The 13,029-nt window shown below is 39.7% G+C and overlaps 1 protein-coding gene across 1 annotated transcript in view; it reads left to right on the forward strand.

The window, feature by feature from the left end:
- ROS1 (ROS proto-oncogene 1, receptor tyrosine kinase) overlaps window positions 1–13,029 on the forward strand; it is a 71,923-nt gene that overhangs the window by 13,633 nt on the left and 45,261 nt on the right. The window contains exons 11-18 of the mRNA XM_019286971.3: window positions 573–757; window positions 1,857–1,954; window positions 2,494–3,005; window positions 3,620–3,832; window positions 4,689–4,799; window positions 5,299–5,480; window positions 6,467–6,658; window positions 11,893–11,993. Of these exons, the coding sequence (XP_019142516.3) occupies window positions 573–757; window positions 1,857–1,954; window positions 2,494–3,005; window positions 3,620–3,832; window positions 4,689–4,799; window positions 5,299–5,480; window positions 6,467–6,658; window positions 11,893–11,993 (1,594 nt within the window). The remainder of the gene's footprint in view (window positions 1–572; window positions 758–1,856; window positions 1,955–2,493; window positions 3,006–3,619; window positions 3,833–4,688; window positions 4,800–5,298; window positions 5,481–6,466; window positions 6,659–11,892; window positions 11,994–13,029) is intronic.

The raw sequence follows: 13,029 nt of genomic DNA on the forward strand, positions 1-13,029 counted from the left end.
TATGTCAGCATACTAATGAGGCATTTAGTAGTTGAAGTCACCGGACAACCATGTTATCTCGAATTACTCACCACTCTAATGTTTCTTATCTATACTGGTCCTTGATGACAGTGTGGAGATCTGAGTTTATCTACCAAATTTCACAGAGCCACAAAGACTCCAGAGAATGAATATTGCCCCTGACTAAATAGCCTTTGATAGTGCAGAGGTGGCACAGATTATCTCAAGCTTGAATTCTAGAGTGAATGGTGCTTTGTGAAGAGATGCCAATTGCATCTGTTTGACCTGTAGAGGGGCAATCAGTGTCGGTTTGCATATTACATGTCCTCTCTTTGTCTGATTACCTTTCTGAAGGGCAATTCTCTATAATAATGTCAATTACATAGCAAATGGGAATGTTTCCTTATTATCTGAAAGAAGACTAGAAGTGTGGAGAAAAAACAGTTAACTTTTCTCTGACGATGATGGGTTGCAGACTGAAAAATACATATTTTTAAGGCAAGTAGAAAAATTAACTGAAAAGCTGAAACATTTCTTCTATTATCTGTGTGCACATATCTTTCTATTTTTAGGAATTTCTGTGAATATTTATCAGCAAGTTGTCTATTTTTCTGAAGGGAATTCTATCTGGGTGAAAGGAGTTGCAAATATGTCTGATGTATCTGACCTAATGCTCTTTTATGCTGGCTGGGGGAATATTACATCCATCTCAGTAGACTGGCTTTACCAGAGGATATACTTTGTCATGAGTGAAAAGGTAATGCTCTAGTGCTTAATTAATTTCTTACTTCATTTGAACCATCATGTGATTAATTTTACATGAGAATATATGATTTATGTATAGATATGTATGCACAAATATAATTACAAGAATATATTTTAATATAAAATTAATATTCACATATTTCATCATTTTAAAAAGAAGGAAGGCTTGACTATCATGTCATAGTTAAAGTAAACACCCTAGATGGAACTCTGGCTCCTTGCCTTATTTTTCTCCTTAGTACATAAATGTTTTGGTTTTTGAGACTGACTTCACACCCTCCTCATACCCAGTGCAGACACACTGCTTTTCCCACTTAGTTACCCATCTAGCCTGTTCATTTCCTACTCCGCCTCAGGAGGTGGTCAGATATCTAGACAGTGATTATAATGTCTGTCCTAATTGACAAAATATGTGAAGTGTTTCATACAATGGCAACATCTCAGATTACAGCTGCTTCAGTATGAAGTAAAAATGGAGATGGCAACCCTACACTGGATTTCCTACTCATGAAACATGAGTTACACTAATGGTCAGACTTTGCATGTGCCTATGTAGTCCTCTAATGTACAAAGGACTAGAAACTTGCCCTAAATGGTTAGTGGGGGATTTTTTTTTTTTCTTTAGTTCTCTTGCCATGTCTGATTTTTCACTTACTGCTCAGGGAAGAGGGGGACAGGAAAAGCAGTAGTGATGAAAAGATACAAATGAGTTGTAGATGAACAGACTGATGGCAGAGATTTCTGAATCCCAAGGTATTACTTCCAGGACCAGAAAAGCACTTTCCTTCCCTCCCAGATCATCTTCAAAGTACAGTTTGCCTATACCCTCCAAACTGAGTATAGGCAGTTGGATACACACAATTTTCCCTCCAGCTTAGAGGTATGGCTGATGGCTCTTTCAGAGTAAGCTGTTATGGCTTTGTGTACGAGGGTTATACTTGGCTGACTGACAACTCAGGAGCCCAGAAGGACCTAGGACTGTGAGAGAGGTATTTCACTGTGTCAGTCCCCTGAAAGAATTTCAGGTCAGCTTGTCTGCTCATTAGCAAGCACCCTATGAATGCATCACCTGCCTTTTTCTCATTCCCCAGATACATGTCTGCCATTTAGAGAACTGCACGGTAGCTGAAGACATCACTCCTCTTTATGTGACATCCCCTAGGAAGGTTATAGCTGATCCCTATAATGGGTAAGTGAACTTCTTTGAGCAGTTGGTGTCAAAGGTCCTATAAAGCTCCTCTCTAATTTTCTCCAGTTCATTGGTCATCTAGGTTCCTGTTTCAAGCACTTAAGTTAACAAAACAAAAGTGCAATTGGCAACAAGTAACAAACTACAAAACAATTGGAACAAAAGTGGTGCCATGCAGCGTTGTTTTCTGCATTTTCTTCTTTAGGGCGCTAGCAGAAGAGATAAAGCTTTTCCAATACAGAAATCTGGGTTTCAGAAATTTCATGCTCTTATAAACAGGAAGCTCTATGAATTTTAAATTTTCATGCTTAACATTTAAAGTATTACGGAAGAATATTCTCCAATAATCTGCTATCCAAATTCCCAGAAGGTAAAAACTGATGTGCCTACTTCTCCCAGTATATATATATTAATAGTGCCAAAAGCATTTTTCTATTGTGCATAAAGACAGGCACATCTCTTAGCTGCTAAAATATTTGTGGCTCATCTGCGGACTTCTTGCACTGTAGTTATTTGGGTTTATTTTGCTCTATGGCCAGTTATATTTTCTGTCTCCTGGAGGATGGCATATACAGAGCAGACCTTCCACTCTTTCCTGGCACTGCCTCCACAGCTTCACCAGTGGTGAGATCCAGTGCTCTGAGTGTCTTCATGATCAACTTCCAATCTAAGAGACTCATTTTCTTCAACAAAACAGAACAGGCCTTTGTGTCAGGTTTTTTTGATGGTTCAGAGTTTCACACGCTGCGATCACACGTGCCATTTAATGACATGGAGAGCTTCGTTTATGAGGATAACACATTTACAGTCACAGATGGCTCGGCAGTTTTCCATGAGGAGGTCTCTCCAGCGGGAAGTTCTAGCTTCAATGAGTACATTGTGGACTGCAATTTGGTGTACCCAGAATACTTTGGCATTGGCAACTTGGTTTTCTATGGGGCATCAACTCAGCCTTTTCCTTTACCAACTGCTCCTCGTCTTGTCACGGCTCTGTTTGGATTGGACCGAGCTGTGATCAGCTGGAGACCACCTGAACGCACTATTGGAACCAGTAAGTTCAGTTGATTCTCCCTGGAAGTCCACTTCTTTTCTTTCTAGAGAAGTAACTTTTTGACTTCCCATTTCTTCATTTGGGCTTTAGGGACTTTAATAGATGATCCTAATGGAAGCTATGGAATTTTCCCTCTGTTTGAAAAATTTAGCCCATAGTTTGCCAGTAAAATAGCTAAATGTTCTGTCTAAATTAATGCAAGTTCATATTGGTAACTCATACATCCCCTGCAAGGATTTTAAGGAAAGCTTGATCTTGAGTACGGTATGGAGTAGCAGTAGTGTTGGGTGCTGATATCACACAACAAATGCATGGCAGAGATGTAATGACTTTTTATCAGTGACTGTGCTATGATTTCTATCCTCTGTGCATGTGCCTTTGAAGAGTAGAAAATTACCTGGCCAGGGAAAATTTTTGTTCTTCTATTATCTACTTGGGGGATTGAAGTACTACTCTTGGTTGGTCACAAAGGTGAAGAGTGTACATTTTTTTTCCTAATTCCACTGACACTGGCATTTTTGAAAGGAGTCTCCAATATACATCTTTCTCAAAGAATATGTATCACCAGTTACAACCATCAACTCCATAATAACACGATTATTTGCTTTGCACAGGTTTATCTGCTTGGCAGAACTGGACCTACGATGTGAAAGTGTCACCTCAGCATCCATTTGAGGAGGAATGGATTGTCTCAAATATTAGTAACACAAGGTTTACAGTGAATGGGCTGGCCAGCTTCACAGCATATGAGGTGTCAGTTAGAGCTGTGTCTCCAGCTGGTGCAGGGCCATGGTCAGAGTCATTTAGAGGTACAACTTTAGAAGAAGGTGAGAACTGCTTTGTCACACAGGAAAAATGAAGAATGAATTGTGTATAAATCTTTCCACCTGGTAAGGCACACACTTTGGGCAAAGACTGCAAAATAAGGGGCACAAACATGTTTTTCTTAGAAATATTAAAGAATACAGGATAAGTAAATTTGGTTTTAGTTAAAGTAGTAGGATTCTCAAACTAGAATAATGACATTAAATATTATTTATGCATTAATATTGGTACTTATCAACATTTTTCTAATGCAGATATTCTATCAAAAACATTATTTGATACAGTACAAGATGTGTTATCCCTTTCCATTGCTCTGTAAAGAACTTTCTATGATGAATAGGTTTGTGCAGTGCCCTGGGGGTTAATGACAGCTCATGGAAAAGTGAAGCTCACCAAATGCTGAAAATCCTTGGTTCGAGCATAGATAATAAGGGGAAATGGATGTGTGCAAAACATCTGAGATTTGCATGTCTTTGGAATGTTTTCTGAAGCCTAATTCACCTAAATTAACCAATGTCTGAGGGGAAAATAGCTTCCAGCTTAAGGTGCTGGACTGGCTTAGAGGTGACTTTTGCCTGACTTTGGTAAGGGCAGGTCCAAACCCACAGTGTTTTTTAAACATCTAATAGGATTCCAAATTGCCTTATTGTTCTGGATCTGAACCTGCCCTGAATCTCTGAGTTTCTCAAATTATGAGATTTTCATGCATTTCTTCTTTGTCCTTTATTCCTTAGGACAAGGGCAGTTTTAAAGGTGCTTCTGTAGCTTTCCAGAAACAGGAACTGCTGCTACTGAAACACAAATATTACACATTAATTTCTTGTTGGTGTGCACAACTGCAGTTTTCTTCCTTTACAGCCAAAGAAGAACCATACGTGTTGGCAGTGGGGCCTAAAGGTCTCTGGAAGCAGCAAGTGGACAGCTACGGGCCAGGAGAACCTCTCTATCCTCATATAAGAAACATTTCAGGTATGCACTAAACAAATTGCATGCTGTTCCTACAGGCTTTTTTTGGCATTTATTAGCTCTCCATAAATTTCGCCAACAGAACTGAAAGACAAGAGTTCTCTAGACTTCAATGTCGTGCAGTGCAGTGCAGCAGCTTCACTGAGCCAACCCTTTGGGTTCATCCCCTTTCTTCTATTTTATGAGTCAAATTAATCCTTAGTGGAACCCTTCTGGCATCACCACAGTCAAGCAAACTAAAACCAACTCTCTGAACTAGATAGTTCTGTCTCCAGCATCTCAATATATGTCATGTATTTATAGTAATCAGGGCTATATATGTACTATACATGTACATTATTGCCTATGAAGAACAATCTACCCTCACGTTAGCTGAGCCTAACTGTGCATTTGTATTGCTTTTTAAAAAGCTGAAGTTCCTGGATGCTTTTTATTCTTTAAAAAATGTTTTTTTAATGTACATGCTTGTGTAATGCTTAACGTCTTCCTTTTTTTCTTCAAGACCTCGATTGGTATAATAACACTCTTTATTGGATTAATTCCTTGGGGGAAGTTCAGACCTGGACATTGAACAAAAGAAAGGGCACCACTGAGAACACTTGTGTATCTGATGTCAGAAATGCAAGGATGTTGGCCTTTGATTGGTTGGGTCAATGCTTGTATTGGGCTGGTAAAGCAAATACGGTAGGTATAGCTGCACTTCTTAAAAGAAAAAATCCCGTAAGTCAACAATAAAGACTGTAAGGCAGTATTTGGGAAAATAATGCCTACTTCTTGCAACCTGAGATACATTTGGACCTTTGCTATTATAGTGTAGAACAAAGAGCCCTTTTTTTCCTTAAGTGATTTTCCACAGTTATACAAAAGTTTGGGGTAAAATATTCACTAACATTCACTAATGCGGGATACTGAATTCACCAGGTGCAAAACAGGCAAATCAAACATGCTATCAACAGTTTTGTTGGATTCAACATAATGAATAAAATTCATTATGTCATTATGTAAAATAAATGAAGATCATGAAAATGGAGGCTGGCCTGTTGATCTCAGCCAAGAAGTAGATGGACTTTATTTTAATCAAATTTGGCACTATTTGTTTACACAGAGATTTTCGAGGTTGACCTCTGTCCTGTCATATTTTGCAGATCACTGCAGTTAAAAAATAATTACAATTGCACTTTGTACACTCTCATATCAGGAACACTGACATGTGAATTATTTAAAAGGTATCTGACTTCAAAATTGTAGTGCTAATTTATGCAGCGCTGTCAAATTATGCCTTTCATTTCTTGTAAGTGCAAAGTCAGAAGCTGTTTTAAAAACTGGAGCTAGGAGGCCAGATTTCACACTGCCTTGCACCCTCATTTACACTTGTGAATAGTGAATATGAAGTGGGTGAGAAATTCTGTCAGACAGAAGGCTGCCAAAACTGGGAAAGCTAAGGGAAAAAGCTATTTCAGCTTTTTTCTTTTGTTACTTTCTGGCAAAAATGAACTAATAATTTTGCATTAGTCTTCATCCTTTTACTTTGAATGCAAAAGGTTTAGGCTTTGAAAGCCTAAGGCTTGCACAGTCTTTTGATAAACAGCTGTGGAAGTCACTAATGTACACTCAGCTGATCATAGCTGCTGATTTAGATGTGATGCTAAAAACAATTCTTTTGTCCCCAGATCTACAGAAAATCACTACAGGGAGGCCATATAGATGTTGTGGCTCATGTTGTGTTCCCAGTGAAGGATTTAGCAGTGGATTCAGTAAATGGCTATTTGTACTGGGCCACAACGTATTCAGTGGAGAGCACAAGATTGAATGGAGAGGAGTATCTCATGTTACAAGAGCAGCTACAGTTTTCTGGTAAACAGGTGACTGATTTTTTACTTTTCTTTCTTTTTGGAGTGATGGGGTGGAGAGATGGTGTGTGTTTTAGTAATTAGATCTCTTGAATATAGTCAGTGTTTATAGTTGACAAAATTGTGGTTGTAAGGCTGGTCCTTCCCCCACGTGAAAGGTACTTCCTTTTTCCAAATGATTGAAGTCTAATGGTCACTTCTGGCTTTCACATCAAAATATGGAACCAGAGCTTCATAGCCTCTTTTTTGATGTTCCCCAGCTTGCAGGACCTGACAGGGCCAGTTTTGAGGCTTAGCACTTGCCAGGGCACCAGAGTTGCACTTCAGGTTGCAGAGGTGCTGCTGCAGAAACAGGATTTACCTGTGGTGATGAGAGAGGGGGCATGGCATCTGCCCCTCCTGCAGCCCGGCACAGCTTGTTGCTGCTGCCGCTGCTGCAGTGCTGGTGAGGGTGCCACATCTGCCACTGAACGTCTCCATCTTGCCTGAGCCTATCCCTCGTGTGGTGGCAGGAACAGCAAGTCCCACACCTTGAGGATTGTCAAGGCTCTCCTTCCCCAACTTACCCCTTCCTTTCCCCATCCTCTCTTTATCCTTTGCCCAAGTCAGACACAGGCCTGGTCCCAGCTTGGCCCCTCTTGCTTTGCTCCAGGCTCACAGGGAGCTCCAGAAGGCTATGAAGAGGCTGGTGCTGACCAGGGTGGCTCCTCAGGTAGAAGGGGGCTTCTTGCAAGAGTGAGTAAAGACACTGGACAGTGTAGAGGGAAAAATGGACAGAGGGTTATTGGTTTAGCTGTATTGGGGTGGGGACTGGGTCCCATGCAGCAGTAGAAAGGAGAGGGAAAATAGAGATGCTATTTCCATCTATGGCTCACCTATAGCAGAGGTCCTGTAGTATGTGGAAGCTCTTTAGCTCCCTTTCCCTACTTGGAGACATTTTTGTTGTGCACAGACAACCTCTCTATCTCTGCTGACCTCTCCCCTGCCTTTCTTCTCCATTCACCCCTTTCTGAGGTCCTATCAAGTCTCTTTTAAAAACTTGGCTCACTGCTGGCTCCTCATAGATCATTGTTGTCTTCTCCAAATCCATCCTGCCTCTGCCACCATGTGAGATTTGACCTCATTCTTGGTAGGTGGAATTTGGTGTTACCTACACAATGGAAGAACTCTGACACTGAGTATTCTCCTCCTGAAAAGATCTGTCAGGGTCTTAGCATATGCCTGCCTTCCTGCCTTCTTTCCTGCCTTCTTTCCTGCCTTCCTGCCTTCCTTCCTGCTTTCCTTCCTTCCTGCCTTTCTGCCTTCCTGCCTTCCCTCCCTCTGAACTTTTTCCAGGCTGTGTCCTGAGCAGGTCAGGCTGAGGGACCATGACATCCATTGGACTGCTTTTAGTCTATGGAGTTTCTCTGTAAGAAGAGCTGAATGCTCCACAGCACAAAGCACAGCCTGTGTGGGGTTGTACCCTCTGTCCCAAGTGCTGGAATGAGGCATAATTTGACTGCCACAGAACAAGGTCAGCACAGGTAAATTATTTCCTGCAACAGCTTACTTTAAAACACAGCTCTTGCTAAATAAGCCTTTGTTTTTATTCCATCTGTCATACAAATTGTGCTCCCATTTCACCAGAAGCCTCTCTATTAAAGACCTTTTCCAGTTTTAGAGTTCTATCTCTCTTGGTTATCTTTGCATCATTCCCCAGAACATTTCACTTTCCTTTCCCGAAAAAAGGAATTTGGTGTTTCTCTGATTATAAAAAAAAAGCCAGGCCTAGTTTAGTACATGAAAATGAATTAATGTTCAGACAGACCAGCTAATCTTGATGCCATGATGATTTTTTGCCTTTTCTTTTATACTCCTTTTATATACCTTTTTATAACTTTTGTATTCTTTTTTTTTTTTAGCCTACATTCTTAGACTTATTTGTCAAGCTAGGAGACTAAACATTTTAGAAGCTTCGTAGCTAGGGATCAGAATGCCCCAGACCCCAAGGTCCTCTCCAGAACACATTCTGTAAACTGAGATAGAATCATCCAGGGGAGGGTTCCTCGGGGAGGGGGGGGTCACTTGAGCCTCTCATTGGAGAATCTTTGATAGATATGTTAATTAGTAAGACCTATAATGTTATACCCGATGGATTGTGTGCATTTTGGCATGTTCCACCTGGATGTGGTGCACCTAAGGATCCTTAAAATAAATACCGAGGTAAAATCCCTTTTTCCTTTCTAACCGTGTTTGACTCCTGATTTTAAGACCAGGAAAAGGCATCAATCTCACAAGTATGTTACATTCATAAGGGCTTGGGAAGAAGGAGGGCAGGTTCTGGTGTGGTACCTACTGTACTTGTAAACCTGAATACAGAAGAGCTATAAAACTTTTGTACATGAGAGAAGTCTCTGTGTTGCAAAGGATCAGTGTATCTTCCAGTACTAGTCTCCCTACCTCTGTGGAAGCTGGCTGGTGTGGACCGTCTCCATGGAAAGATATATGCTGTCCAAGCTCAGTGGCCCGCTTGGACTCAGCATATATCTTCTGGATGATCTGTTGCAAAGGACTGACAAGTTCCAGTTTATTTTAAGTGGCAAACCTCAACTTCCTTGCCCTCATCTTTTGATTCACTACTTGCTTCTCTGGATCACCTCATGCTAACCTCAGATTTCTTGTTCTTGCTTTCAAGAACCTTGGCAGCAATAAGACTGCTTGTCTGGTCCTGTCATTTTTTTTCTGCACCTTTCCCTATGTCAGTGATACCAGCCTTCAACCATTCACTTATTCACACCTCCTACAAACAAACATCTTCTCTCCTGCTTCTCTGCTGCCCTAATCTATGCACTGACTTCCTGAACTCAGCCTCCTGCTGTGATGCACACAGGCAAAAAGCCAAGTAAAAATGTCTAGATTGAGAAGTGACCAGTTATAGCTGACAGGTGTCTCTTTATTAAAATAAAACCCAGAATAAAACTATCAGAAAAAAAGGACAGCACAGTGTTCTTTAATGGTGGAATTGTTGAGCTGGTCGTTATTGTCTCAATACCAAGTGGCAATATGTTTGCACAGGTACTAATATGTATCTTCCTTGCACAATGAAGTCCTTTACCTGAGAAGAATGCATCTTACCTCTGTATTAAAACACAGATGTAATAGCTAATTGCTGTTATCCAGCAGTTAAAGCATGTTCTCCACATAAGTGGTTCTTACTGGTATTTACCATCTGTTTTTCTAATAAAGAATTGCTGTTCAGCTGGATCTTCAGCAGTTTGTATCTGTACCTCCTTTTAGCTTGAAATCTGAATGCTAGGAATAGGAATAGAAGAGACTACTGTGAAAATGGCAGGTTTCCTAAACAAATACAAAGGCAGAGCTTTGAAAGTCTAATTTCTTTGGCAGCAACTAGATCCTTTTATGGCAATTATTTTATTTTCTGATCAGTTGTTTAGCTCAGCTGGTGTGTATTGGCAGAGCTTGATTGATTTTAGCAGAGCTACTCTGATTTATTCCGACTTAGAATCTGGCATAGAATTTCCAAAGCCCTTAGTAAGTTGTTTACACTGTACAATATGACTAGAAAAAAAGTAATTTATAGGGGAGCAGCAAAGTGCATTATATGGAAGTGGGGCCAGGACCCTTTAGATGTGGTTTCTGTCTCTAGTCAAAAGGTATTTCAAATAGCTAAGCTTATCCTGCATCTTATGATGTTCAGTTACATTGCACCATCACAGATACATGTCGTGCCCAGAGACTAATACCTCTCATGAACTGGGAAATGTTTGCCTGTTTTTGAAGCATAACAGAAGGGAGGTGTTAAATTTCTGTCTAACTCCTGAAAATGAATTGTACAAATATTTATTTGCCTTTTAATAATGGTGATACAGGGATCAGGAGAAAGAAGATGGGCACATCTATAGGACAATGTAATAGATGCAGAAAAAAAAGTGGGGCAAGGAAGAAGGACCCAAATGCTTAAAAAAGCAACATAAATTCAGGAAGATGTCTTTTGGTGTTGAGCATGGGAGGGAGAATAGGTAAATGGGATAAAATATAGTACAGCTCACTAAATATACACTTGGGCACATACACGCTGTGAGATATTTTTAACAGGACAACCTACAGGAGCAATCATTCAAACCTTGCTTTTCTGACATACAATGTCAACAGAAATATGTCAAGAATGTGATTACATAAGGAGCAACAGACAACTAAGTGATATAGCATTTGCTTTCCTGTCATCATCTTCTGCAGTTTATTAATGAAGAGCTAGGAAAAAAAGAGGCTGTTCCACTTACATACATAATGGAAATTTAAGCTTATAAAAGAATAGTTACGACTAGTCTTTGCATGAGAAGTTTCAGAGCTGCTGGAAAACATGTTCAGAGAGGCCCCAAACAACTTGTAAGCTGTGCTAATGATATAAAATAGACTAAACTTGATAACATTTAGCCGACTAACTTATAGAAGCAAATTCTTTTTTATTCATAGAACAGATTATTAAATGTCTGATTTTTATTACTGTTGCATATGGTATTGAATCTGTTGTTTACTGCAGAAACAAGGAAAATCTATTTTGAACATTAGATCCTATTAAAAAGAAACAACAAATCTTTCACCTCACTTAAAGGAAGATGAAACATTGAAGTAATGAGCAGGAAGATTGTTTAATTTCCTGCCCCCTTTATTTAATGATAAATTATTTACAAAAATTTAAATATTCAAATTTCCTGCTTAGTCAAATAAATGAATTAAAATTTTGCATCTATTTTCCATAAGTAATGCAACACATTAAATGCTTTTTGTATAAAATCAAAGCTGGAAAACAAAGACAAAAGATTTGAAATACTTTTTTCAAAAGGTTATTATGACTTTCAGACTGGGTATCACCCATCTGTTTCAGATAAAGAATGTTAAAATACCAGGGGTGTTCCAGAGATTTTGATAAGTAGTTCCACTAATCACTTGATATACTATTGCCATCATATCTGAGGTACTCAGATATTCCAGGGCTGAACACTGTGACAGGTGTTAATAAAATGCTATCTAGAAAATCATCAGCTGCTATAAATAGGTGTCCACCAAGTACCTCATTATTTTCTAGTGCTATCTCTTTTTGTGTTAGAATGAACATTCATGGTAGTAATGTTATTTTTGCCAATAATGAGCTACTCTGATGTTGTCCAGACAACTGTTATGCCTAAGGGCTCTTACCTCAGAAGTGAAGATGTGTTCAAATTGCTGTTTGGACCGTTTTTTTCTAGGTGGTTGGTGTAACTTTGGATCTCACCTATGGTTTTCTTTACTGGCTTGTGCAAGATGGTCTATGTCTAAACCTATACAGAACTTCCCTCTGCAAAGAAGGGTAAGTAAATGTATAGCAGAGGTAAGGAAGTCTGCATTTATTAGGTTTTGGAATATTCTTTAAGAAAAAAATGTCCAGCACTGGGCACACTATTTACTAATTTAACAAAAATAAGAGCTAATGATCATGGCTAGCTGATAACAAACTGCACATTGTGATGGTTGGTAACACAGTTTTACAGTGAGAGAAACATAGTGTGGAACCTCAGCTGAACTGAGGTCGTGCTCATCAATTTTTAGGCTTAGCTTTAGGGAATAATTGCTGCTTATTGTCTATTTTATCTTGGGATTTACAACACTTGACAGCTTCCAAGTGCCTGAACCTCTGTAACTTGCTCATCTTTCATGAAGCTCAGGACTTGAACTGACACCACTTTCTCACCTGGGCAGGCTTTCCTCTTGACCATTCTGAACATGAAATGGCTGCATTATTCCTGAAAGGCAAAGTTTGAAAAGACAAAACGTAACAAATTATGTTTATGGTGCTTTATTATATACTAAAACCTTGAGAAAAATGATGTTTTGTTCTTGTGCCAGTTTGGCCAAATTTAGAAATATATCCTCTGAGAGAAGGCAGGTCACCACCCCTCCCCCACCAGGTTCGGGAAAGAATAAATTTTCCTCAAAGGAAAGTGAAGGAGATAAAAACTACTTAACAAACACACAGGAAAAAGAAAATAATGCTAAATAATAAAATCTTTCACTGCGGAGAAAAAACCTGGGAAAGTGGCAGAGTCCTCCCTTTGGTCTCCTCGGAGCTGGGGCTTGGCCCAGGGCCAGGCCCTCTGTGCTCAGTGGAAAGTTCTCCCAATGAGTTCTGATATTGAAGCAGTCCAGTGGAAAAGGGAGAAAATCCAAAATTCCAGGGAAGGGAAAAAAGTTCAACTCTCAGTCTCTCTTCAGAGAAAAAGAAGCTGAAACTGGCCAGAAGATGACCAGGAAGCAGCAAGCCGGGTGCCTCCTCCCTCCCCTGCCACAGCTGGAAAAAAAGTCGCTATCTCTGTGTGACCTTGAACAAGCTGCAAACTGCTTTGAAA

The sequence above is a fragment of the Corvus cornix genome, chromosome 3 (genome assembly GCF_000738735.6).
Source record: "Corvus cornix cornix isolate S_Up_H32 chromosome 3, ASM73873v5, whole genome shotgun sequence".
Lineage (NCBI taxonomy): Eukaryota > Metazoa > Chordata > Aves > Passeriformes > Corvidae > Corvus > Corvus cornix.